Genomic DNA, 25,982 nt, shown 5'->3' with positions numbered 1-25,982 from the left:
TTTCCATTACTCTAGGAGGTGGGTCAAAAAGGTCTTGCTGTGATTTATGTCATAGAGTGTTGTGCCTATGTTTTCTTCAAAGAGTTTTATAGTGTCTGGCCTTACATTTAGGTCTTTAATCCATTTTGAGTCTATTTTTGTGTATGGTGTTAGGAAGTGTTCTAATTTCACTCTTTTACATGTAACTGTCCAGTTTTCCTGGCATCACTTATTGAAGAGGCTATCTTTTCTCCATTGTATATTCTTGCCTCTTTTGTCAAAGATATGGTGACCATATGTGTATGGGTTTATCTCTGGGCTCTCTATCCTGTTCCATTGATCTATATTTCTGTTTTTGTGCCAGTACCATACTGTCTTGATTACTGTAGCTTTGTAATATAGTCTGAAGTCTGGGAGCCTGATCCCTGCAGCTCAGTTTTTCTTTCTCAAGATTGCTTTGGCTATTCAGGGTCTTTTGTGTTTCCATACAAATTGTAAAATTGCTTGTTCTAGTTCTGTGAAAAATGCCAGTGGTAGTTTGATAGGGATTGCATTGAATCTGTAGATTGCTTTGGGTAGTAGAGTCATTTTCACAATGTTGATTCTTCCAATCCAAGAACATGGTATATCTCTCCATCTATTTGTATCATCTTTAATTTCCTTCATCAGTGTCTTATAATTTTCTGCATACAGGTCTTTTGCCTCCTTAGGTAGGTTTATTCCTAGATATTTTATTCTTTTTGTTGCAATGGTAAATAGGAGTGTTTTCTTAATTTCACTTTCAGATTTTTCATCATTATTATAGAGGAATGCAAGAGATTTCTGTGCATTAATTTTGTATCCTGCTACTTTACCAAATTCATTGATTAGCTCTAGTAGCTTTCTGGTAGCATCTTTAGGATTCTCTATGTATAGTATCATGTCATCTGCAAACAGTGACAGTTTTACTTCTTTTCTGATTTGGATTCCTTTTATTTCTTTTTCTTCTCTGATTGCTGTGGGTAAAACTTCCAAAACTATGTTGAATAATAGTGGTGAGAGTGGACATCCTTGTCTTCTTCCTGATCTTAGAGGAAATAGTTTCAGTTTTTCACCATTGAGAATGATGTTGGCTGTGGGTTTGTTGTATATGGCCTTTATTATGCTGAGGTAGGTTCCCTCTATGCCCACCTTCTGGAGAGTTTTTATCATTAATGGGTATTGAATTTTGTCAAAAGCTTTTTCTGCATCTATTGAGATGATCACATGGTTTTTATCTTTCAGTTTGTTAATATGGTGCATCACATTGATTGATTTGCATATATTGAACAATCCTTGCATTCCTGGGATAAACACCACTTGATCATGGTGTATGATCCTTTTAATGTACTGTTGGATTCTGTTTGCTAGTATTTTGTTGAGGATGTTCATCTGTGATATTGGCCTGTAATTTTCTTTTTTTTGATATGTTTGTCTAGTTTTGTTATCAGGGTGATGGTGGTCTCATAGAATGAGTTTGGGAGTGTCCCTCCCTCTGCTATATTGTAAGAGTTTGAGAAGGATAGTGTTAACTCTTCTCTAAATGTTTGATAGAATTCTCCTGTGAAGCCATCGGGCCCTGGGCTTTTGTTTGTCAGAAGAGTTTTAATCACAGTTTCAATTTCAGTGCTTGTGATTGGTCTGTTCACGTTTTCTATTTCTTCCTGGTTCAGTCTTGGCAAGTTGTGCCTTTCTAAGAATCTGTCCATTTCTTCCAGGTTGTCCATTTTATTGACATATAGTTGCCTGTAGTAGTCTCTCATGATCCTTTGTATTTCTGCAGTGTCAGGTGTAACTTCTTTTTCATTTCTTATTCTTTTGATTTGAGTCTTCTCCCTTTTTTTCCTGATGAGTCTGGCTAATGGTTTATCAATTTTCTTTACCTTCTCAAAGAACCAGCGTTTAGTTTTATTGATCTTTGCTATTGTTTCCCTCATTTCTTTTTCATTTATTTCTGATCTGATCTTTGTGATTTCTTTCCTTGTGCTAACTTTGGGGGTTTTTTTGTTCTTCTTTTTCTAATTTCTTTAGGTATAAGGTTAGGTTGTTTATTTGAGATGTTTCTTGTTTCTTGAGGTAGAATTATATTGCTATAAACTTCCCTCTTAGAACTGCTTTTGCTGCACCCCATAGATTTTGGGTCGTGTTTTCATTGTCATTTGTTTCTAGGTATTTTTGATTTATTCTTTGATTTCTTCAGGGATCTCTTGGTTATTTAGTAGCATATTGTTTAGCCTCCATGTGTTTGTACTTTTTACAGTTTTTTTCTTGTAATTGATATCTAGTCTCAGAGCATTGTGGCTGGGAAAGATACTTGATATGATTTCAGTTTTCTTAAGTTTACTGAGGCTTGATTTGTGATCCAAGATGTGATTTATCCTGGAGAATGTTCCATGTGCACTTGAGTAGAAAGCATATTCTGTTGTTTCTGGATGCAATGTCCCATAAATATCAATTCAGTCCATCTAGTCTAATGTGTCATTTAAAGCTTGATGTATGTTTTTCCCTTTCATCACTTTAAATGTATTGTGCCACTCTCTTCTGGCCTGTAGAGTTTCTGCTGAAAGATTAGCTGTTAACCTTATGCAGATTCCCTTTATGTTATTTTTTGCTTTTCCCTTGCTGTTTTTAATAATTTTCTTTGTGTTTAACTTTTGTTAGTTTGATTAATATATGTCTTGGCATGTTTCTCCTTGGGTTTATCCTGTATGGGACTCTCTCCGCTTCCTGGACTTGATTGACTGTTTCCTTTCCCATTTGGGGGACGTCTTCAACTACAATCTCTTTAAATATTTTCTCAGCCCGTTTCTTTTTTTCTCTTCTTCTGGGATGCCTATAATTCGAATGTTGGTGCACTTAATGTTGTCCCAGAGGTCTCTGAGACTGTCCTCCATTTTTTTCATTCTTTTTTCTTTATTCGGCTCTGCAACAGTTATTTCCACTCTCTGTCTTCCAGCTCACTTATCCGTTCTTCTGCCTCAATTATTCTGCTATAGATTCCTTCTACTGTATTTTAAATTTCGGTTATTGTGTTGTTCATTACTGTTTGTTTGATCTTTAGTTCTTCTAGGTCCTTGTTAAACATTTCTTGTATTTTCTCTATTTCCAAGATTTTGGATCATCTTTAGTATCATTACTCTGAATTCTTTTTCAGGTAGTTTGCCTATTTCCTCTTCATTTATTTGGTCTTGTGGGTTTTTATCTTCTCCTTTGCCTGTAAGATATTTCTCTGTCTTCTCATTTTGTCTAATTTACAGTATTTGATCCTCTCCTTTCCCTAGGCTGCAGGGTCATAGTTCCTCTTGCTTCTGTTCTCTGCCCCCATTGGTGGCATTGGTCCAGTGTCTTGTGTAGGCTTCCTGATGGGAGGAGTTGGTGCCTACATTCTGGTGGGTGGAGCTGAGTCATTTTCCTCTGATGAGCAGGGCCGTGTCAGGTGGTGTGTTTCAGAGTGTCTGTGACCTTAGCATGACTTTAGGTAGTCTGTGTGCTAATAGGTGGGTTTGTGTTCCTGTCTTGTTTGTTGTTTGGTGTGAGGCGTCCTGCACTGGGAGCTGCTGGCTGTTGGGTGGAGCCGGGTCTGGATTCAGATAGAGGCCTCCAGGAGAGCTCTCGGTGATTAGTCTTCCCTGGGGCTGGGAATTCTTTAGTGGTCCAGCATCCTGGACTTGGTGCTCCCCCCACCAGAGTCTCAGGCCTGATTTCTGGTCAAGGGACCAAACCCCACAAGTTGCTCATCCCAGCAATAAAGGTGATCAAAAAAGAAAAAAAAAGACTAAAAAAACCCCAAATGGTAAAAAGTAAAATAAAAAAAACAGAAACAAGGAAACACACACAAAAGAAACAAAAACAGAACCATATAAATCAAAAAGCAAGAGAACAACCAGACAAACAAAAGAACCCAAGAATGAAATCCACCAATTAAGAAGAAAGCTGACAAAAACACAAAACCAAAAAACAAAATCAAAGCAGAGTGCCAACGGAAGAATGAAGCAAAGAAACAAACCAATGAAAATGATAAAAAAAAAAAGAGAAAAAGAGAAAGGAGAAAGAACAAATGAAAGGCAACATAGAAACAGAAATTTTAAAAAAAGAAAATATATTCTAAAAATGACAAACAAAACCCCAGAGAAATGGTAAAAACAAAATCAATCAAACAAAAACAGAGACAAGGAAACACATATGTAAAAAAAACAAAAACAGAGCCAAATAAAACAAAAAGCAAGAGAATAACCAGACAAATAGAAGAACTCAAAAACGAAATCAAACAATTAGGATTAGAACCAACAGAAACACATAACCTAAAAACAAAACCAAAGCAATGTGCCTACTGAAGAATAAAGCAAGGAAACAGAAAAAACTGATTAAAATGATTAAAAAAAATAGGATTTAAAAAAATAGGATAAAATAAAATAAAAAAGGAAAAATCACAGGACAAGAGAAAAGCAAAGTAGAAATGGAAATATATTTTTAAAAAAGAAAGAAAAAATATATTAAAGAAAAAGAAGAAAAAATAAGGGAAAAGAACACAGAACCAAAGAAAAGCAAAGTAAAAATAAATAAAAAAATAAACGTTATAAAACATGCAGATCCCAAGAAACCAAAAAAAACTAAACCACCACCACCAAACAAAAAGAGAAAGAAAAAACAAACAAACAAACAAAAAACCCCCAAAACAACAAAAGCTAGAACCAACGACAGAATGAATCAAAACAAATAGAATAATAATAATTATGTTTCCCTGGGGTCTCCGCTGTAAGTGTCCTTGCACATACCATGAACCACAGCCCACCTCCGCCTCCCCAAGAGCCTCTCCTCTGCCTCTGGGCTGGTCTCTGGACCTGCTGTGGGTGCTCTGGGGACCACTCAGACTCTGATCTGGCCTGATTCCTGCATGTGCTGTCCCCAAAGTCCATAGCTGCCAGAGCTAGACCGTTTCATTTGTGGGAACACTCATTGCCTACTCAGGTATTCCACAGACGCAGGGACTACCTAGCTTCGTGGGGATTTAATCTTCAGCTTGTACAGCTGATAGAAAGATTTTTGACCTTTTTCCTTAGCCACCCTGTCCCTGGGGTTCAGCTTTGGTTTTATCCCCACCTCTGTGTGAGGTCCATCCACAGTTGTCCAGTCCTGAGGCTGCCTTCAAGCTCTTGGGTCAGTCGCTGTGAGGACCAGGCAAAGAGGTGGTATGACTACTTGGATCGCAGAGCCCTGGCAGCGCCAAATGCACAAAAAAGCCAGCAGCCACGGGTGCAAGAGATATGGCCATAGTGAGGGCTTTTTCTGGTGCCCAGCTACAGGCGCGTGAGGGCCAGCTCTGAGTGTGCTTCTTTTATTGTCGTCGGCAGGCTCTGTCGTGTGGGGAGAGAGAGGCTACAACAGTGGCTCCTTCCCCTGCGTGTGACTCAGCAGAAATGCCCTGTTTCCATGGCAGTCCGGTCTTCCTCCGTAGGCATTTCCTGCTGTGGATTTCCTCCATTCCATCCCTTCAGTCCATCGCCCCACAGCCAACAGGAGTTCTCGCTCTGGGTCTGCTCTCCAATCCCCACACACCAGCTCCCAGCCCCCCTGCACACCCACGAACGGATGTACAGACTGTCTATTTCTCACTCTGTCCCGTCTGCCACAGATTGGCCACTTCACCCTCTTCCAACAGCCTCAAATGCATCCCTTCTGTCCCAATTGAATTCCCCGTCAGAGATGGGGCTTCCCCGTTGGAGTGGGGGTTTCCCCGAATGCGGGAATCTCTCCTCTGCTCCAGCTCCCCCACCCCGGGATGCAGGTCCCGTCCAGCTTCCTCTCCTCCTCCTTCTCCCTTCTTTTTTTCTATCCTACACAGTTATGCAGGGACCTTTATAGTCCTTTCTGGTGTCCAAGGTCTTCTGCTAGTTCTCCGCAGGTGTTCTGTGAAAACTGTTGCATCTATAGGTGTATTCCTGACGCATCTGTAGAGAGAGATGAACTCTACATCCTCCTACTCCTCCGCCATCTTGAATCCGCTACTCACTGGCTATTTCTTTAATCCACCTTCTTCTCACACTCTCTGTGCATCACTGCCCTAATTCAGGCTTCCAAATTTCCCTACTGCAGCCTTCGACGCACCCCTTGTGGCTTGGATGCCACCAGCCTTGGCCCTTCCTGTCCATTTCTCACCCAGGCACCGACCGATGTTTCAGGGTGCAGGTTTGAGTGCTGAGTTCTCCTGGGAGCATCCTGCAGGATCTCTGACTTCCTCTGGCACACACGGCCACTCTGCGCCCTGGGCGGGCCCATCCTGTGCAGGCTCTCGGCCCCGGCCACCCATGCTGCACATCCTGCTACCCACGCTGCCTGTTGGCCCAGCGCGTCCTGCCTTGGGGAGCTTGGCCTGCTACCCTGGGCTCACATTTTACAGCCCTCAGGAAGATGCTTTGCTAACACTAAGCTCACCAGACCCCACAGCCAGGAGACTCTGCGATATTTTGTGCTTCCCTCTCTCTGCTTGTAAAGACGGGCTCCTCGCATATTCTTCCATCCTGCACCCCATGCCCACCCCAGTCCCTGGCAAATGCTGAGGCTGCCTGGCCCTTAGCTTTGGGGTGGTCCAGCCCACAGGGATGTCAGAAGGAAACCAGAGGCGTGGACAGAGGCGAGGGAGGATGGGAGCGTGTCTCGGCTCCTCCTAGGAGAGAGTGCTGGGTTGGTTGTGTCCCTCAACCAAGGTGGTGAGCCTCCCAGGCGGCCCCTGGACATGAGTCCCCCGGGGCCACTCCCCTCACCCCCCCGGGACCACTGGGCCTCACGGTGACCACAGCTCAGCTGCTCCTAACCCTTGTGGCTGCCTTAAGCCCTAGCCCCTCCTGCAGAAATGGACCCTTGGCTAATAGCCCCACACATTCAAATTTGAGCATCTGATCTGTTTCCAGAAGGGATCCGACTGACACAGGTAGAAAGGATGGAAGGAGAGATAACCCCTTCTCTACTGCCGAGTCCTAGGCATCATTTTCTTTAAAATAATAGTTGCTCAGGTTTCTGTTTATCTATGTAAGTACAGAAATGACCCGACTGTGTTTTGTGCCAATGTTAGATTTTGTTGAGATGTAAATATCAGTTAAAGGTGCTAAGGTAAAATGAAAATATTCTGATTTTAGAGTCTGGCTGATGCAGTTACAATTCGTCTCAAAGCCTGGTCCTTGGGAGTGAGGACATTTTGGATATAAACCCACACAGAGCTCCATCCAGATGCTGGGCTGGGGGGCTGGGGGAACTGCCAGGTGTCCTGGGGTGACCACAGTCTTGGAGCATGCCATCTGCCGGGATGGGGCAGGGGTGATGCCCCAACAAGCACACCCTGGGCTCTGGATGGCAGCCAGTGTCCTGAAGCCTCATGTGGTCAAGCAGGCTCTGTGGCCCACGGGGAGGGACCCCAGAACCCGCTCCATGGAGGACTTAGGATAAGAAATGGAGCCTGGCTTTATAGCTCGAAATGGAATTTCACATCAGATGATGAAACCAACCAATCTCTTTGCTTTATTTATTCTTTAGGAGTAAGTGAAAATGTTTGATTGACTGGTGGCTTCAAAGCCTACATCGTCCTGCCCTGGAGTTGCTGAGCGAGCTAAGCAGGGTGCCCTGAGCAGCCAGAGCCCCCATCCACAGCGGCTCTCTGGGCTGCCAGGGCCCAGGGCAGCTGAAGAGGTGGGGAACAATGTTATTTCCAGCTCCTGTCTCTGACGATTTCATAAGTGCTTAACTACAGGAATTGCATTAAAAACTAGTGGGCATTAAAGTGCACTTGAATAATGATGCACCTGACACTCTTATTTTAACAGCTTGAGCTATATTTCATATACCATGCAACTCACCCATTTAAGGTGTACAGTTCAGGGTTTTTTATATTCACAGCCTTGTGCAGTGCTCCCCACCAGCTAATTTGAGAATGTTTTCATCAGAAAGAAACCCTGTACCCACTGGCAGTCACTCCCCATTCCCATCCCACCCCCCAACCGTGGCAAACCACGAATCCACTTTTTGCCTCTCAAGATATTCTTACTGTGGACATTTCACACCAATGGGGACCACACACCATGGCTGACACCACCCTCTTGCACGAAGTGCTCTGATTCACATTGTGTCTTTCACTCCATTCAATGTCAGCCACTGTTCTCTCCAGAATTAGGAGGAAGCCGGGGCTCGGAAACACAGGATAACTTTCCTAAGGCTTGGGACTTCTTGGTACGACCCCAAGCAAGCTTAGTTCTCCAGCTGCAAACAGCTAAGGTTTCCAGTTTGGATGGACTGGTCCAAATAAGAGTGAAATCTGATGGCCTGTCCAGTGGCCTATAGTCCTGGGTTCTCCAGTGTGAGTGAGGCTACAGGGCGGCAGCTGAGTTTAGGCTGAAGGAAAGCCACCAGGAGCAGACAGTGAGAGCCAGCAAACCAGGGAACTGGCTCAGCAGCTGATCTACCCCCTGGGTCTAAATCTCAGCTCTACCACCCAGGTTAGCCCCACCCCTGAGCATCAGGACCAGTAGCGGGGCTGGGGACTCCTTCCTTCCTTCTGCCTAGAGGCAGGACTCAGGACCTGAGGTGACCAGGCCTCTCCCAGAGGCTCTGCTCACCTGCCCTTCCCTCTCCTCCCCTCAGCACTCTTCCTGGAGACTTCAGCCCGAGTCACGGAGGGAAGAGCTTTTAACACACTGCCACCAACACCCAAACTCCAGAGCTCCTGGCTGGACAGGCCTAGCTGGGAGAGGGGCCTGTCTGCACCCTGACATTCTTGTAGCAAATCCCAAATATCACCTAGTAGAGAGAGCAAGTCACAAACGCATGGAGGTTTAGGCACTCAGAGGCCTGAACTGGCCGGGCTCTATAGCATGAGCCTCAGGGCAGGATGGCTTGCTGGGAAAAGTAAGAGAAAGCATGATAAGGTTGAACCAGAGCGGGAAGAGGTTTCACCTGGGGAGAGTTGCCCTTCTTGCCTTTCTTGGGCAACGTGCCAGTGAGAAGGATGCATGCTGGGAACACTTGCTGGCAGCATCTCTCTGAGCGGCCAAGTCAGCCTAGCTGGCCATAGGCACAATGCTATCCACTTGAGGCCGTCTTCCCAAGAAAGAGGCAGCTGGGGCACCAAGTCAGCTGAGGGCCAGCTTGGAGGCAATGCAGGGGCTGCAGGTGGGCGAGGGGCCAAGGGACACCCCTTTCCCAGATCACTGAATCCCTTTGCATGGAGGTCCCCACGGAGATCTCCAGCCTGGCCTTCTGTTATCTTCTCTCTTCCTAACAAGTGTCCTTCTTCTTTTTTGGAGGTTTTCATCTCTGGCCCTGTCCCTCCTTTTCAAGTCACATTTCTAGAAAGAGTGGTTGAAAGTACAATTCCTCTTCCATCTCCTATAATCTGGGCTCTGCTCCGACAGTGCGGCCCTCCCTTTTCCCAGGTTCCTGTGGAGTCCAGCATCTGGCAGAACTCCTTCCTAAATGTCCCTCTGGGCCTCCTCCACTGGGCGTTGCCTTTGGAACCACATCCCCAAGGGATCCTGCTCCTGCCTGTTGGGATTGCTTTGTCTTCATTCCTTTTCTCTCTTGCCTTCTGTCCCATGTTGGTCTGGTGTCTCTTCGTCCTCAAACACAACCTCTAGACAGAGGTTCCCCAAACCTGTGTCTTTAGCACCTACTCCCCTGAATTCCTATCACATAGATATTTTTCTGTCACTCCACCGAATGCACTCGCCAGCTCCTCAAATGCAGTGAATCCCAAACCCCATCTCTCCTCCACCTATAGCTCCCCATGATCCATATATAGTAGACAAACCATCCTCCCAGCCTCCTCTTCCACTGTATCCCCCTCCCCAGGGAACATTTGAGTTCTCGCCTTTGCCTCCCTCCTGACCTGTCTCTCTCCCTGCTCTATAGTATGATAGTAATAATATATTACTATATAGTAATATAGTCAAAGAAATGTTAACAACAGCAGCAATGACCATAATAGTGGCCAATGTTTATTAAGCACGCACCCTTCTGAAAGCTTTCCATGTATTAAATTGACAAAGCTTTGCACCCATGACACAAGGGGGCTCCTGGATTCTCCCCATTATACAGATGAGTAATGTTCAGTAGTTCGCCAGAGCTATCTTGCTGGAAAGCGTGGGCTCCAGAGTCTGCCAGCCTCAGCACTAAGCCAGACTTGGTCAATACCCTTGTTTAACACAGAGGTAGCTCCCAAGGGCAGGACCAAGAGCTGCTGACTTGGGGCTAAACCCCCTGCAGCGCTAATCCAAGTCTTGGGCAGGCAACAAGAGTGTGAGGAGTGGTCTGAGAACAGGGCTCCAGAGGTCCCACAGAGCAGGAGAGCACAGGCCAGGGTATAGTCAGGAGAAGGAGGTCTAGCTTTTTCCTTTGGGAGAGTGGGCACCAAAAAATTACCCCATCAGCAAGAATGTCCACAGAACATTCTCCCTAGAGGCTGCCTCCACCTCCTTCACAGTAGTCATTTCAGGGTCTGTGGATCCAGCATCTGCTCTGTTCTGCCTGCCTGACCCAGGAGATTTGGGGTGGTGCAGAGGACGGTGCCACGTGTGTGAAGCCCAGGGGGGCCACAGGGGCTGAGAAACCCACAGCAGACCAGTTTCGGACGGACGGCTGAGTATCTTCCCCCAAATTTTACAGATGACATTTTAGTATTTTTCTAATGAGTTTTTACTCTCCTTTAACTGGTTCCTTTAAGGGGTGATCTAACACTTTCAAGTTCTAGTCGATCCTCAGACAAGTATCCGCAATTTCAGCAGGTGACAGGCAGTATCTGGCCCTTCGCTGTTCACACTTTTCATTCACTGACTCTCCCCGTGCCCCGCAACATGATGGGAAGCCTGCTGTGTGCTGGGCAAAGGAAACATTGCTGGACATGTCAGCAAAGCAGAAGACTTGACCTCACACCAAAAGTTCTCAGCAGTGGAGCCCCTCCAGGAGCAGAGCACCTGTGTTACCTGTGTGTCCTAGGCACCCACGCTGCACCTGGACCGCTAAGCAGCATCCTGGTCAGCTGGCCCTCAGAGCTGGATGGCCGTGGGAGGCCCCAATTCTCCAGGTCACACCTGTGGCCCCCAGGCTCATGCCCACACAGCTGGCTCCCTCTGTGGGGGAGCACCCCCACTGCCCCCAGCAGGCAGCTCCACAACTCCACGCTACACCCTGTCTCTCCCTCCTCCCTTTTCCCCACACTGCCCAGCCAAGTCGTGCACAACTATTAACACGATTACGGTAATTTCCAACTATTCACAGAAGCAGAGATACCATCCATACTTCCCATGTACCCCCAGCCCAGCTTCAACAAGGACCAACAGATGGCCAATCCAATGTCATTCATCTACCTTTCTTGTCTCTCTGTTTTGGAGCAAGGAGCTGGACAAGTTAACATGTTCTAGGACTTCTTATTTTGTTTACTGTCTCTCTAACTAGAGTGAAATAAACATGAAGGCAGAAATTTCTTTTCTATTCAGTTCACTGTGTTATCCCCAGAGCCTCGAAAAGAGCCTAGCACACAGTAGGTGCTCAGCAAATACTTGTTCAATGGCTGAGTGCATGAATGAAGGAATGAACTTCCAGGCAGGCTCCTCCTGCCTGGGGCCTGTGCTTACATTTATGGGGCCACATGTAGTCAACCTTGTTTCCCACGTCCCCACCTTCTCTGGCTGCTAGAGGGAGGGGATCTGACAAACTTCTACTGCTGACAGGCTCTTACCAAGCAGCCCCATGAGCTCAGGTGCAGGGCAACATTCCTCAAAGGCTGCACCAAGTGGCAAAGAATATATACATATAGTACTGTACTATACTATACAAAGTGGACCATTGAACAACACGGGTTTGAGCTGCGCAGTTCCATTTATTCACAGGTTTTTTTCAATAAACACAGTACTACACCATCCGAGATTGGCTGAGTCCATGGATGCAGAGTCACACATCCAGAGGGCAGACTATGGAGCTTGAGCATCCGTGGGTTCTGGTATCCCTGGCAGGTCCCGGAACCAATCCCCCATTGACACTGACCATGTGAATTTTCAACTGGGTGAGGGCTGGCATCCCCCAACCCGTGTTGCTCAAGGGTTGACCGCATATGTACATGTAGTCTGTCAAACAGAAGGGGAAGCCCAGGCAGAGGTCTGATACTCACATGCACCCACGAAACCTAGTCAGGTCGTTGTTGGGCTTCTCACACTCGATTACGCTGGTGAACGTCAAAGGATTGAATTCGGAGACCTAAAATAATAGCACATACACATTAGAGAGATCTGAGCTCAGCCTGTCCATCTAAAAGGCACTTGCTTCTCTGTCTCCCACCCACAGCAGGAACATTCCATGAAGAAGGACTCTGCCTTGTAACCTGTGCAGAGTCTCTCTCTCACACACACACACACCACACACAGAGCACTTGGCCTGTGCATCTTTGTTTTTACAGTGAATGACAGTGAGCCCATAGAACTGTAGCTCTAATGCAAATTAAGCACATATGGTATAAGAGGGAAGCCACTAGTGACGGGAAGGAATGAGTGAGTTTCTTGAGACAGACCAGCACCTTCCAACTTTCTATACAGATTTAGAGAAGCAGATTCCATCTGGAAAATAGGAACTTAGAATAAAAATATCACTTCCTCAATGTGCGCTAAAAATTCTTCACAGATATTTGGGGAAAAACAGTTAAATAATCAATGTGTCAGCCACCAATTTCTTTATTATTCTGCTTGATGAAAAAATGACAGCTCCCCACAAAGAAAGTCCTTCACTTAGAATTTGGCACTGATAGATGAAGCAAGGCCTGGCTCGCGTGGAGAAATGAGGAGTGGGGAGAGGGAAGGGGCGAGAGGAGGGGGGTGGTAGGGAGGGAGGAGAGAAATACCGGGAATATGTCTTTAGTGTAAATAACTGAGTACATTTATGGGTTTTTAAAAATCAGCTTGCTTTGATCAGGCTGGCCACTCTCTTTTCTCCATGAGTGTCACACGTGGTGTAAAAAAAAAAAAAAAAAAAAAAAGGACTTGTCTTTCCTCACGCAAGCATGGTGTCACAAAAAAAGTGCAACTGGGGCTTCCCTGGTGGCGCAGTGGTTGAGAGTCCGCCTGCCAATGCAGGGGACACGGGTTCGTGCCCCGGTCCGGGAAGATCCCACATGCCGGGGAGCGGCTGGGCCCGTGGGCCATGGCCGCTGAGCCTGCGCGTCCGGAGCCTGTGCTCCGCAACAGGAGAGGCCACAACAGTGAGAGGCCCGCGTACCGCAAAAAAAAAAAAAAAAAGGAAGTGCAACTGGTTAAAAATCAAAGGAATACCATAAACATTGTTGATACTCACCCAGATAACTATTACTCCAGCAAAACAATGCCCTCCCTGGGACAGGATACGGCTGTAAAGGCAATGACTCAAAAGTCTGTCCTGACTGTTTTCCCGTATAGCATGTACATTAAAAGAACTCACTAAATAGTAGTAGCTCAATTCAACAGCTGAAAGGAAAGTGCCATTTTAAAAGGCTCTTCCTGAAGTTTCATTAACCATCAGCCCCTCTCTCCGTGGACTGAAATGGCCTCTGGCTCTGTTCCAGAGTAAGGCTATGCTTGGAGAAGCAGTGTTTATTTCAAGCCTTGTGCTTCTCTTGAAGCCAGTTGGCTGACTTTTCCAGAGCAGACATCTGCAGATACAGTGCCCAGGACGGCCATGAAGGGAGGGAGTTCTGCAGCACACCAGGGTTATTCTTGGCAGACAGGGAGGGTAGACTTAAAATACTCTGTCTCTGTTTATGATTCTTTCTCTCTAAGAAAAATGTAATGTGCATGGCTCAGAAACGGTAGAACATTCTGTCTCTGGGGCTTCAGAGCTGCATTGGTAATGTTCTACTAATAACCATGTGCCTTGGGGAATGTGCATCCCCAGGGCATGGGATGCCTGGCCTCTGCTTTGTCTGGAACTGGGGAGGATTTTTAGAGCTGGAGGGATTTTTAGAGACTGTTACGGGTTAAACTGTGTCTCCTTACGCCACCCCCAGAATCCATACGTTGAAGTCCTAACCCCCAGTACCTCAGAATGTGACTGTATTTGGACATAGGGTCTTTTCAAAGATAATTAAGGTAAAATGTGATCATCAAGGTTAGCCCTCATACAATCTGCTTGGTGTACTTATAAGAAGAGGGAATTTGGACACAGACACAAACTGAGGGAAGACTGTGAAAAGAAAAAGGGAAGAGACACCCATCTACAAGCCAAGGAGAGGGGCTTCAAAGAGAGCAGCCCTGTGGACACCCTGATCTTGGACTCTGCAGCCTCCAGCACTGTGAGAAAATAAATTTGTTGTTTGGGCCACTCCTAGCCCTAACAAACTAATACAGAGACCATCTCTGAGTTTCCCATTTAAAAAGGGTTTCATGTCCAGAGCACACCTTTTGGATGAGAAAATTCTACTTATCTTGATTGTTTCCAAAGTAATTGGCAATTTCTTAATAACCCCATTTAAGAAATATATTTATTCATCACTCCATCCAATCATCTACCCATCTCCTTCATGCCAAACTGGCCTCAAGGTAGTGCCCAAGTCATCCAACAGCCAACCTTCTGTTGACCTGGTACCGGAGCATGGACAGAAGGTCCAGTCTATCCTTCCATCCCAAGCATGCTAACTCCATTTTTTGAAAAAGCAGACAAAAAGTTGGGGAAGATGAAACAGTTCTGGAGATGGATGGTGGTGATTGTTGCACAAGAATGTGAATGTACTTAATGTCACAGAACTGTACATTTAAAAAAAAGTTAAAATGGGGAATTCCCTGGTGGTCCAGTGGTTAGGACTCCACACTTTCTCTCTGTGCTTTCACTGGCGAGGACCCAGGTTCAATCCCTGGCCAGGGAACTAAGATCCTGCAAGTCGCACAGCGCGCCAAAAAAGGAAAAGAAAAGAAAAGAAAAGAGGGGCTTCCCTGGTGGCGCAGTGGTTGAGAGTCCGCCTGCGATGCAGGGGACGTGGGTTCGTGCCCCGGTCCGGGAAGATCCCACGTGCCGCGGAGCAGCTAGGCCCGTGAGCCATGGACGCTGAGCTTGCGCGTCCGGAGCCTGTGCTCCGCAACGGGAGAGACCACAACAGTGAGAGGCCCAAGTACCGCAAAACAAACAAAAGAAAAGAAAAGAAAAGTTCAAAGCAATAAAGAGACTCTATCTAAAAAAACAACAACAACAAAAAAAAAGGGTTAAAATTGCAACTTTTGTTGTTATGTGTATTTTACCACAAAAAAAAAGTTTAAAGAAAGCAAATATAAACAATCATTGACAATTGACTGGGAAGAAACAGATGAATCATCAAGTAGCACCTAGCTCAGAGATCCAGGAATTTCAGCACAAATACAGAGAGCCTCATGCTTAACTCACCCAAGGGCACCTCTGTACCGTTATCTATATCATAATCATCAATTACACTACAATGTTTTATAGGTCACCTACTGCCAGGCATTGTGCTAAGTGGTGTTCACCACCACTCACAGCACCACAGTGAGGTTGGTTTTCAAACTACCTTTAATGTGGGGTAATTAAGGACCATGCCCAAGGTCAAGAGACCTTGGAGCAAGTGAGGGAAGCTCCTTGGCCTCTCAGACATCCAGCTCAGCCGCCGACCTCACCAAGACTATCTTGCATTAACAAGAAAAGATAACGTATGTATAAGCCAGAAAGTGTAGAACTGATTCCACAGAAATTACCAAAGAAACAAACATGTCAAAGTTTGAATGTTTTCAAAAACATATGTCAATTAAATGTACCCCCTTCCCATCTTCAGCAATGCCCCTGGATGTAGTTAGTACAGTTCACCGAAAACCGGAGTAAAAAAATCAGGAGCCCTGGGATTTACTCCTAGTTCTTCTGATTAAGAAGTGCAGACCTCTTGGCATTTAGACTTGGCTCTCCAAGATCTCCGGAGCTCTGTGAATTCACAGTTCCATGAATGCAGAGGTGATTCTAACTATCCCCACCCCACCGCCTGCAATGGCCTTGGTACTGGAAGGCGCTGCAGAAGCAGCATGATCCACGAGGATACCGTCACACCAGCAGGCCTTCAGCCATGCCACCCACTCTCTCTGCAGCTTGGCCACAGCACACCCGGCATCTTGGGCCAAGTGCAGCTGACATCATTCACTGCAGAGCCTACATGTCCAAACAAGCACCTTACTGGCAATAAAATGCACATGGTTTCTGCTGCAAACATTTCTCAAGCTTCTTTGGATGAAGTGATTTGACCTCATTAGGTAGGTGGGAAAGAAGAGGCAGGGTGGTGACACAGGGGAGAGCCCTGGCCCCTGCCTTTGAACTTGTATTTCTCTAGAAACTGTGGCAGTTGAGAACCTTGTGGGCCAAGTCACCCCAGATTGTGGTCCCTCCTTCTTCCCTCCAAAGATGCCCAGCTCCCACATCCTCCTGACACTTGGCACCCTCTCAGGTAGAACAGCTACCTGCGCAGGTATCATGACCCTGGTTCAACCACACAGGGGAGTCTGGTATCGAATGCAGTGCCCAGACCAGTTGCTGAATGAATGTTTGATTCACCAGGAAGATTCTTTTTCTTTTTTAAAATTGGAGTATAATTGCTTTACAATGTTGTGTTAGTTTCTGCTGTACAGTGAAGTGAATCAGTTATATGTATACCTATACCCCCTTCCTCATGGACCTCCCTCCCACCCCCCCATCCCACCCCCTTAGGTCGTCACAAAGCACCAAGCTGAGCTTCCTGTGCTTTATAGCATGTTCCCACTAGGTATCTATTTTACACATGGTAGTGTATGTACATCAATCCTGATCTCCCAATTCATCCCACCTTCTCCTTCCCCCACTGTGTCCACATGTCCGTGCTCTACATCTACGTCTCTATTCCTGCCTTACAAATAGGTTCATCTGTACCATTTTTCTAGATTCCACATATATGCGTTAATATACGATATTTGTTTTTCTCTTTCTGACTTACTTCACTCTGTATGACAGTCTCTAGGTCCATCTACATCTCTACAAATGACCCAGTTACGTTCCTTTTCATGGCTGAGTAATATTCCATTGTATGTATGTACCACAACTTCTTTATCCATTCACCTGTCAATGGACATTTAGGTTGTTTCCACATCCTGGCTATTGTAAATATTGCTGCAATGAACACTGGGGTACATGTGTCCTTTTGAATTATGGTTTTCTCAGGGTATATGCCCAGTAGTGGGATTGCTGCGTCCTATGGTAGTTCTATTTTTAGTTTTTTAAGGAACCTCCAAACTGTTTTCCATAGTGGTTGTATCAATTTACATTCCCACCAACAGTGTATGAGGGTTCCCTTTTCTCCACACTCTGTCCGGCATTTATAGCTTGTAGATTTTTTGATGATGGCCATTCTGACCAGTGTGAGGTGATATACCTCATTGCAGTTTTGATGTGCATTTCTCTAATAATTAGTGATGTTGAGCATCTTTTCATGTGCCTCTTGACCATCTGTATGTCTTCTTTGGTGAAATGTCTATTTAGGTCTTCCACCCATTTTTTAATTGGGTTGTTTGTTTTTTTGATATTGAGTTCCACGAGCTGTTTGTATATTTTGGAGATTAATCTTTTGTCTGTTGCTTCATTTGCAAATATTTTCTCCCATTCTGAGGGTTGTCTTTTCATCTTGTTTATGGTTTCCTTTGCTGTGCAAAATTCTGTTATCAATCTTGTGTTTCACATTTGCATTAAATTAGTGGTCCCCAACCCTTTTGGCACCAGGGACTGGTTTTGTGGAAGATAATTTTTCCACGGATGGGGGTAGGGTGGGGTTGGGTGGGGGATGGTTCAGGCTTTGGACCATTACCGGTCCACGGCCTGGGGGTTGGGGACCACTGCATTAAATGAATGACTAATAAATACTCTGTAAAAGCAAAAGTGGACTGTCTCCATCCTAAAACAGAAGAAGTGATGTCTGAAAAAGGCCATTTATAGTCCATTAAAGAAGAGACATTATTTTTTATCATAAAAAAGTTACATAGGTGGTGTTACCCTGGTGGTAAAAAAAAGTTACCCTGGTGGTGCAATGGTTAAGAATCAGCCTGCCAATACAGGGGACAAGGGTTCAAGCCCTGGTCCAGGAAGATCCCACATGCTGCGGAGCAACTAAGCCTGTGTGCCACAACTACTGAGCCTGCGCTCTAGAGCCCGCAAGTCACAACTACTGAGCCCGCGAGCCACAACTACTGAGCCCACATGCCACAACTACTAAAGCCCACACACCTAGAGCCCGTCCTCCGCAAGAAGAGAAGCCACCGCAACGAGAAGCCCCCGCACCGCAACGAAGAGTAGGCCCCACTTGCCGTGACTAGAGAAAGCCCCCACAGCAACAAAGACCCAATGCAGCAAAAAATAAATAAATAAATAAATTTTAAAAATTAAAAAATAATTTAAAAAATTAAAATGTTACATAAACCAGTTTACATTGCTTTGCCGATGGGACAAGCAGGTGCCGCCAGCAGGAACCTCACCTGGATCTCCCTGTGGAGACTTCAGAGTAAGGCTGTGTTGTCTTGGTCTTTGGGTCCCAGAGGAGGCTGGTGAGAGGACCCACAGAGCCTGGCAACACCACCTCCTGCACCAGCGGCCAGACCTGGGCACACATGAGCTCCTTCTATTCTCTGCCTCTGGGACCCCCATCCTGAAAACGCCCTTTGTGTCCTGTGGTCTGCCACGATCTCCTCCACACAAGGGACTCAGGGTTCCCCTCCACCTCCAGCCTCAACATCACTGCCCCACAGTAGCCTTTGAAGGCTGATCACCCTACTTCGGCTGCTGCACTATGGAATGAGAGCTGCACCTCCATGCAGCAGCCAGGCTCTGCCCAGGGGGCCCCGAGCTGACCCTGTTGGCTGCCCCCATCCCTCCTGGCACCCGTTCCTGCACTCAGGGGCCCTGGAGAGGCCCACACCTTTCCACATGACGTCCTTTGCCCTCCCGCCTGACTCCACCTGGCTAACCGCCCCCTGCACTGCAGGATGTGGACAGCCCCCTGCCTTAGGTTGGGCAGGTGGGTACTGCTACTCCGTGCTTGAATGGCCCCCACACACATTGCTCCTTCCCTGGACCTCAGATTCTCTGAGGACAGGACTTCTGTTTCCTCAAGACCAGCACAGGGTCTGGTGCACACATGACCCAGGGGTGACAGATGCTTATTCCTCAAGGATCTCATGTACCACAAGCTCCCGAATAGACCCAGAGCTCCGTGCTGAGCCCTTGGAGGCCTGGACCCCTTGATTACCAGACACCCCTCACCTGATGCTAAGGCAGATGGGGCTGCCAGGGGGCCCGGTAGGGCCTCTCTGTGTTCCAGAAAGCACAGTCCCTCTTTTACAAGTGTGAGGGTAGCAATATCAAATGATTTCTTCATAGCCTCTAATTTGGCTGCTTATTTATTGACGATGGGTGAACAATACCTGCATTAATTTAGGCAAAACATTTAACCCAAATGCATGGAATAACTATCCCAACTCTTAGTTTCCATTTTTAGTACAATTTGTATTTACTACACGCCTGTCAGTGCTGTGGGCATTCAAAAGAGGGCAGACGGCCCAATACTGAATGAGGGAATGAACGAATGAATTTACTTATTTACTGCAAAGATTAGATTGCCAAATCAATATTTTCAGTCAGTTACCCTGAAATGGGAAAGAAATCGTCTACCACGGTGTCCCCTGGCTCATGGCAGGGTGTCCCCTGATCAATCAGTTTTTATTAAATAACTAAAAACCTGAATGAAACCAAAGGCACTCTGGTCCTGGGGGCAGGAGAAGCCAAATGTATAAGGAGTCTTCAACCAAAGAATCTTCTCTCCAATTGGTTTCATAGTTCAGTGTAACACTGGGAGTTTATGCCCAAAACAAACAGAAATAGAATAGAAATGATCACAAAACACATTTAAGTAACTAATCTACAATTGCAGGAGTTTGACTATCATTTAACACATCCTAGATTCATAAGTGCATAAGGAGGCTGGCACAGCAGCTGGTGACAGGGCCCTGGATGGCAGGCAGTCCAGAATGTGGCGATTTTTCTGAGTGCCACACCGGCTCCTGATCCATCAGTGTCTCCAGGGAAACAAAGCTGACAGGGACAGCAGACAGGCATCAGGGCCTCAGCGGGCCTCACAGGAGGCTTCTGAACATCAGCGTCTTTGACAGCTGATAGAGACCTGATCGAGGGGTGTCTGGGCTGAGGCTTTCTTTTTCCAATTGCAAATTTTCCTGCCACAAGTACCTGCACTAGACTTCCCTTTGTGTGAAGGTAGAAAGCCAGGCTTTCATTTGTTAAATCTGACTTAAAAATGCACAAGCCAGCCCTCCCTTCCTTCCCTACCTTTTCCTCCTTTGTTCCCTTGTCTCCTTGCTGGTTCACAGTCAAAAAGCCTCAAAGCTTTAGTTTAGATGGTGGCCAAGTACAAAGGCTCAGAGTGCTGGGTTTGAGCCTGAATTCTCAAAATTAAAAGGCTTTCTTTCCCTTTCCCTACAAATGCTCCATGCTGCCTCTGTAGGCTGTGACTGCCAGCAGAGGTACCCTTTTTTAAAAAAAATCAGAAGTGTAAAGAGTATCTAAGGGCCGGCTATGCTTTCAGACAGTTAAGCAATAGAGTTGTTTTTATAGAAAACCAACTTCGAAACCTAAATGAGGGCCATTCTTTAAAATAGCCCTCTTAAAGAATCTGTACTTAATCCAACACGGTGCCACTACATAAAACACGTCTGGATCGGCGCTGCTGATCTGTTCTGCTCTGCCAGGTGACAGGCCAGCCTGTCTGCTTCCCAATGTCAACTGAAAAAAAATGCACAACCTAAAAGTTCAGAGTTGTGTTTTATTCCGCGTACATTCTGAGGACTTCACGACCAGGACACAGCATCTCAGATAACACTGAAGAACCATTCTGAAGAGGTGGGGTGGGGTGGCCAAGATATATAGTAGCTTTTGCAACAAAAGACCAGGTAGTCGGAACATCAAAAGATTACTGTTGATTAAAGAAAACCAGATATATCAAGTTAAGGAATTTGGTGCTTTTCTCTGTATGGGAAAGATGCAAGAGTCTGGGCTCACTGAAAGCATTCCTTTGACATGCATCTCAGCTATCTGGGGCCAAGTAGCCTGTGCTTTCTCATCCTGAGTTTCTTCAGGCAGGCTGTTGGGGTGAGGGTGAGAGCGGCTTCAAGGCAAACACTGTTTCCATCCTGAGTTCCCTCAGGACTCACTGTCCCTAAGGTGATGGCTTGATGGCTGCAACATCCTTTTTTTTTTTACTGATATAGCAGGTGATATTTTTCATTCACACCAACCACAGGCCTCCAGTCCCTCTTTCATCACCAAAGGTGATGTGTGACGTGTAGGCACAGACCGGGCAGCGGGTGTGAACCTGTCCCGTTTTGGAGATCACTGAGCAGACAGCCCAACTGGAAAAAAAGGCACCCACCTCTCACAAGGTGGCTTGAAGGGAACTGAAACCTGGGTGCATTTATAACCAAGTGGATTCTGAGGGCAGCTCCCAAGGGTAACCATGTAGGAGAGAGTCATACTGCTGGTGTTAGAAGAAAATCAGGATGGAGGATACAAAAAGAGGTCAGCTAAGGAGCCCTTCACTAACCTGGGAAATGACCAAAAGGGCAGCAGGAAAGTAGAATTCTAAAGCGCAACCAGACTAGTTCACTCATTGGAATTCAAGAGAGAGAGAAAAAATGCCCAGCTTGAAAGATAGGCAATTTGGACCAAACGTCCAGCTGGGGGCAAATAGAAACACTGGACAAAATATTAAAAACGACTGCCCAAAGGTATCAGAGATTTAACAAGAAGGTGAAGTAGAATCAAATCTAGAAAAGACAAAAATCTGGAGAGTTGGGACTGATCTTTGGGGCCTCTTTTTCCTTCAGGGAGTCTCTGGTCTCTAAAAGAGATAGTAGAGAAACGAGTGGAGCTAATGAGACCAGTGGTGAGTGCAGGACCTGAGCCAGTTTCCTCCCTCTGCTGTAACACATGTGCTATCTTCCAGGTCTGGAGGTCAAAAGTTGGAAAGGGGCCTCACTGAGCAACCAAGGTATCTAGAGGGCTATGTTGCTGTGTTCCTTCTGAAGGCTCTAGGAGAAAATCCACTGCTTTGCCTCTTCCAGCTTCTCGAGGCCCTTCCCATTCCTTCACTCACAGCTTCCTTCCATTTTCAAAGTCAGCACCTGGGGATGGAGTCTTTCTCGCGCTGCATCTGACATTCACTATCCTGCCTCCTCTTTCACTTCTCAGGGCCCCTGTAATTACTAGGAGACTGCCTCAATAGTTCAGGATAATTAGTGATATTATCCCCACCTCAGGGACAGCTGATTAACCACCTTAATTCCATTTTCAACTTTAATTTCCCCTCGTCATGTAACACAACATATTCCCCGGTCCAGGGGATTAAGACATGGGCGAAAGTGAGGGGCTATTATTCTGCTACCATAGAACTCACTGGGGCCTGGCAGTAAACCAGAAGTAAGAGTGAGCCTTTGTGCAAACTGCTCCTCAGCTTAGGGTCAACTGGGTGGCCCAGAAAATATCACGAACTGGCACTGGATTAAGGTCATTCCAGATTGCGGGAACTCCCAGATAATGAACAAAACAAAGTCCTCACTTAATTAAAAAAAAAACATATAATCCTAGTCCTCAAATTATTTATAAGAAATAAATTTCCAAGTACAATGTCAGACACATACTCAGAGATAACCAAGCACAACACAAGATAAGGTATCATACAATAAGAACCAACAAAAATAAGAATAGGATCAGGCTTATAGGGACTTTAAATTACCATGCTTGCGATGATCCTGAAGCTAAAGATAAGATTGACCAGACTGACACTTAGAAGAGCTAGAAACTATAAAAAATGACCTAACAGATTTAAACAAATGAACACCTCATACCAGCCAGAATGGCCATCATCAAAAGCCTACAAATAATAAATGCTGGAGAGGATGTGGAGAAAAGGGAACCCTCCTACACTGTGGGTGGGAATGTAAATTGGTGGAGCTACTATGGAAAACAGTTTGGAGGTTCCTTAAAAGACTAAAAATAGTTACCAGATGATCCAGCAATCCCACTCCTGGGTATATATCTGGAGAAAGCCATAATTCAAAAAGATACATGCGCCCCAATGTTCACAGCAACTCTATTTACAATAGCCAAGACATGGAAGCAACCTAAGTGTCCATCAACAGATGAATGGATAAAGCAGATGTGGTATATACATGCAATGGAATATTACAAAGAATGAAATAATGCCATTTGCAGCAACGTGGAGGGACCTGGAGATTATCATACTAAGTGAAGTAAGTCAGACAGAGAAAGACAAATACTACATGATACCACTTATAAGTGGAATCTAAAAAAATGATACAAATGAACTTGTTTACAAAACAGAAAGAGACTCACAGACAAAGAAAACAAACTTATGGTTACCAAAGGGGAAAGGGGGGGGCAAATTAGGAGTTTGGGATTAAAATATACACACTACTATATATAAAATAGATAACCAACAAGGACAGGGACAGGGAACTATACTCAATATCATGTAATAACCTATAATGGAAAAGAATCTAAAAAGAATATATGTGTGTGTATATATATATATGTATATATATATGTATGTATAACTGAATCTCTTTGCTGTATACCTGAAACTAACTCAACATTGTAAATCAACTATATTTCAATAAAAGTTAAACAAACAAAAAACGAACTAGACCTGAAAAAAAAAATTACAAGCTTGATTAGTGGTTCAATGGAAGATTTGGTAAAGCTGAAGAGAAAATTATTACACTAGAAGAAAAGTTAGAAAAAAATAGAATAAGGCATTGGGAGACTAGAAGTTGAAAGCTAACAGAAGACAGGGTAAGAGACACAGAGGAGAGAGGGGGAAAGGCTGACATATTTGTCATTGGGAAGGAGGGAATGAATTATGCAGGAGGAATATTTGAAGAAATAATAGCTGAGAATTTAGTAAATCTGATTAAAAGCACCAAACCACAGATCCATAAACCTTAAATAGGTAAAGGAAGATTATACCTAGGCACACGAATGCTGAAGACCAAAGAAGATAAAATCTTAAAAGGAAACTGAGAGTGTCACTGGCAGACTAGAACTAAAGAAAATCTAAATAGTGCTCTTCAAAGAGAAGGAAAAATGGTCCTGGTTCAGATGCAGGAAAGAATGAAGAGCAGCAAAAAGGTAAATGTGAGGGCAAATGTGAATACATGGTGACTGTATTAAACAATAATAATGACGTCTCAGGGGATTTATAAACAGTTATAATTATAACACATACCTATAAGAGCATGTAAGTTAAGAGAGAATAAAAAGATGTTAAAAGAAAAAGTCCTTGCATTGTCCAGGGAAAGGATAAAAATCAATTCATATTTATTAAATACTGATAAGTCAAAGATGCATGCTGTAATCTCTAATACAACCACTAATATAAGAGTAAAGGAATGTATAACTTCCAACCCAGCTGGAGAAAGAAAAATAAAATGCTCAGTTGGGAATTCCCTGTCTGTCCAGTGGTTAGGACTCGGAGCTTTCACTGTCAAGGGCCCAGGTTCGATCCCTGGTCAGAGAACTAAGATTCTGCAAGCCATGTGGCATGGCAAAAATAAATAAATAAATAAATAAACAAACCTCTCAATTAATCTAAAAGCAGGCGAAAATGGAGGAAAAAGGGAAAATGGTCCAGACAGAACAAATAAAAGATGGAATCTTCACACTCAAATATACTTCCCAACAGTAACATTAAAAGTGAATCATATATGGGGATATATGTATATGTATAGCTGATTCAAAAAAATAGTGAATCATGTAAAATCTTTTAGGGAAAACATAAAGATTGTCAGAATGAATTTTATTAAATACTCAACAATATGGTATTTGTAAGAAAAATACAGATACCGGAAAACAATGTGAAAGGATGAAAAATATATCTGACAAAGAGTAACAAAAAGAAAGCTAGTGTACCTGTATTAATCTTAGACTAGGTGATTTTGAATCAAAAAGCATATCTACATATAAAAAGGGTTAACTCAAAATGATAAAAAGTTCAATCCATAAGAAAATAAAAATAACTCTAAATAACCTAACTTCAAAACAAAGCCACAATCCTAATAGAGGGATTTTAACAATCCTTTCTCAGTATTTGACAGGACAGTCAAAAACCCAGAAGGTACAGAAAATTTGAACAGCACTATTAACAAACTTAACTGAATAGGTATATACATATATATATAAAACACTGCACTCAGACTTTCCTGGTGGCTCAGTGGTTAAGAATCTGCCTGCCAATGCAGGGGACATGGGTTCGATCCCTGGTCCAGGAAGATCCCACATGCCATGGAGCAACTAAGCCCACGTGCCACAACTACTGAAGCCCTCGCACCTAGAGCCCATGCTCTGCAACAAAAGAAGTCTGAACACCATAATGAAGACCCAACACAGCCAATAAATAAATAAATAAATATAAAACACTGCACTCAACAACTGTAGAATACATCCTTTTCAAGTGCAGACACAAAATTCACAAACATTAACCACTTTCTGAGCCATAAAGCAAGTAACAAATCTCAAAAAAGTGAACATAGAATTCAAATAAACCAGAATACATAATAAAAAGATTTTTTAAAAGACTTCTTGCTTTGAAATTATGGAATATAATTCTAAATAATCAATTGGTCAAAGAAAAAAGTCACAAGAGAAATTAAGACATGTATTTACCTAAATACTATTAAATACACTATGTATCAAAACTTGTGGGATATGGCTTCCTTTCAGGGAAATTAAGAGCCTATTCACATATATTAAAAGTATTAAAAGCTGAAATAACAAGATAAGCATCCACCTCAAAAATTAGAAAACAGTAAATAAAATCTAAAGAAAGTTAAATGAAGGCTATATTAAACATAATAGAAAAAAATAAAAGTACAAATATCATAACTAACCCA

At 44.4% G+C, this 25,982-nt stretch overlaps 1 protein-coding gene across 1 annotated transcript in view; it reads right to left on the bottom strand.

Annotated features, from left to right (window-relative positions):
- The window catches only part of ATP10A (ATPase phospholipid transporting 10A (putative)), a 174,927-nt gene that overhangs the window by 48,355 nt on the left and 100,590 nt on the right, over window positions 1-25,982 (bottom strand). The window contains 1 exon segment of the mRNA XM_030873088.3: window positions 12,146-12,231. Coding sequence (XP_030728948.1) covers window positions 12,146-12,231 — 86 coding nt within the window.

This window comes from Globicephala melas, chromosome 2 (assembly GCF_963455315.2).
Source record: "Globicephala melas chromosome 2, mGloMel1.2, whole genome shotgun sequence".
Taxonomy (NCBI): Eukaryota; Metazoa; Chordata; class Mammalia; order Artiodactyla; family Delphinidae; genus Globicephala; species Globicephala melas.
This window is presented reverse-complemented; position numbering and strand designations above follow the sequence as displayed.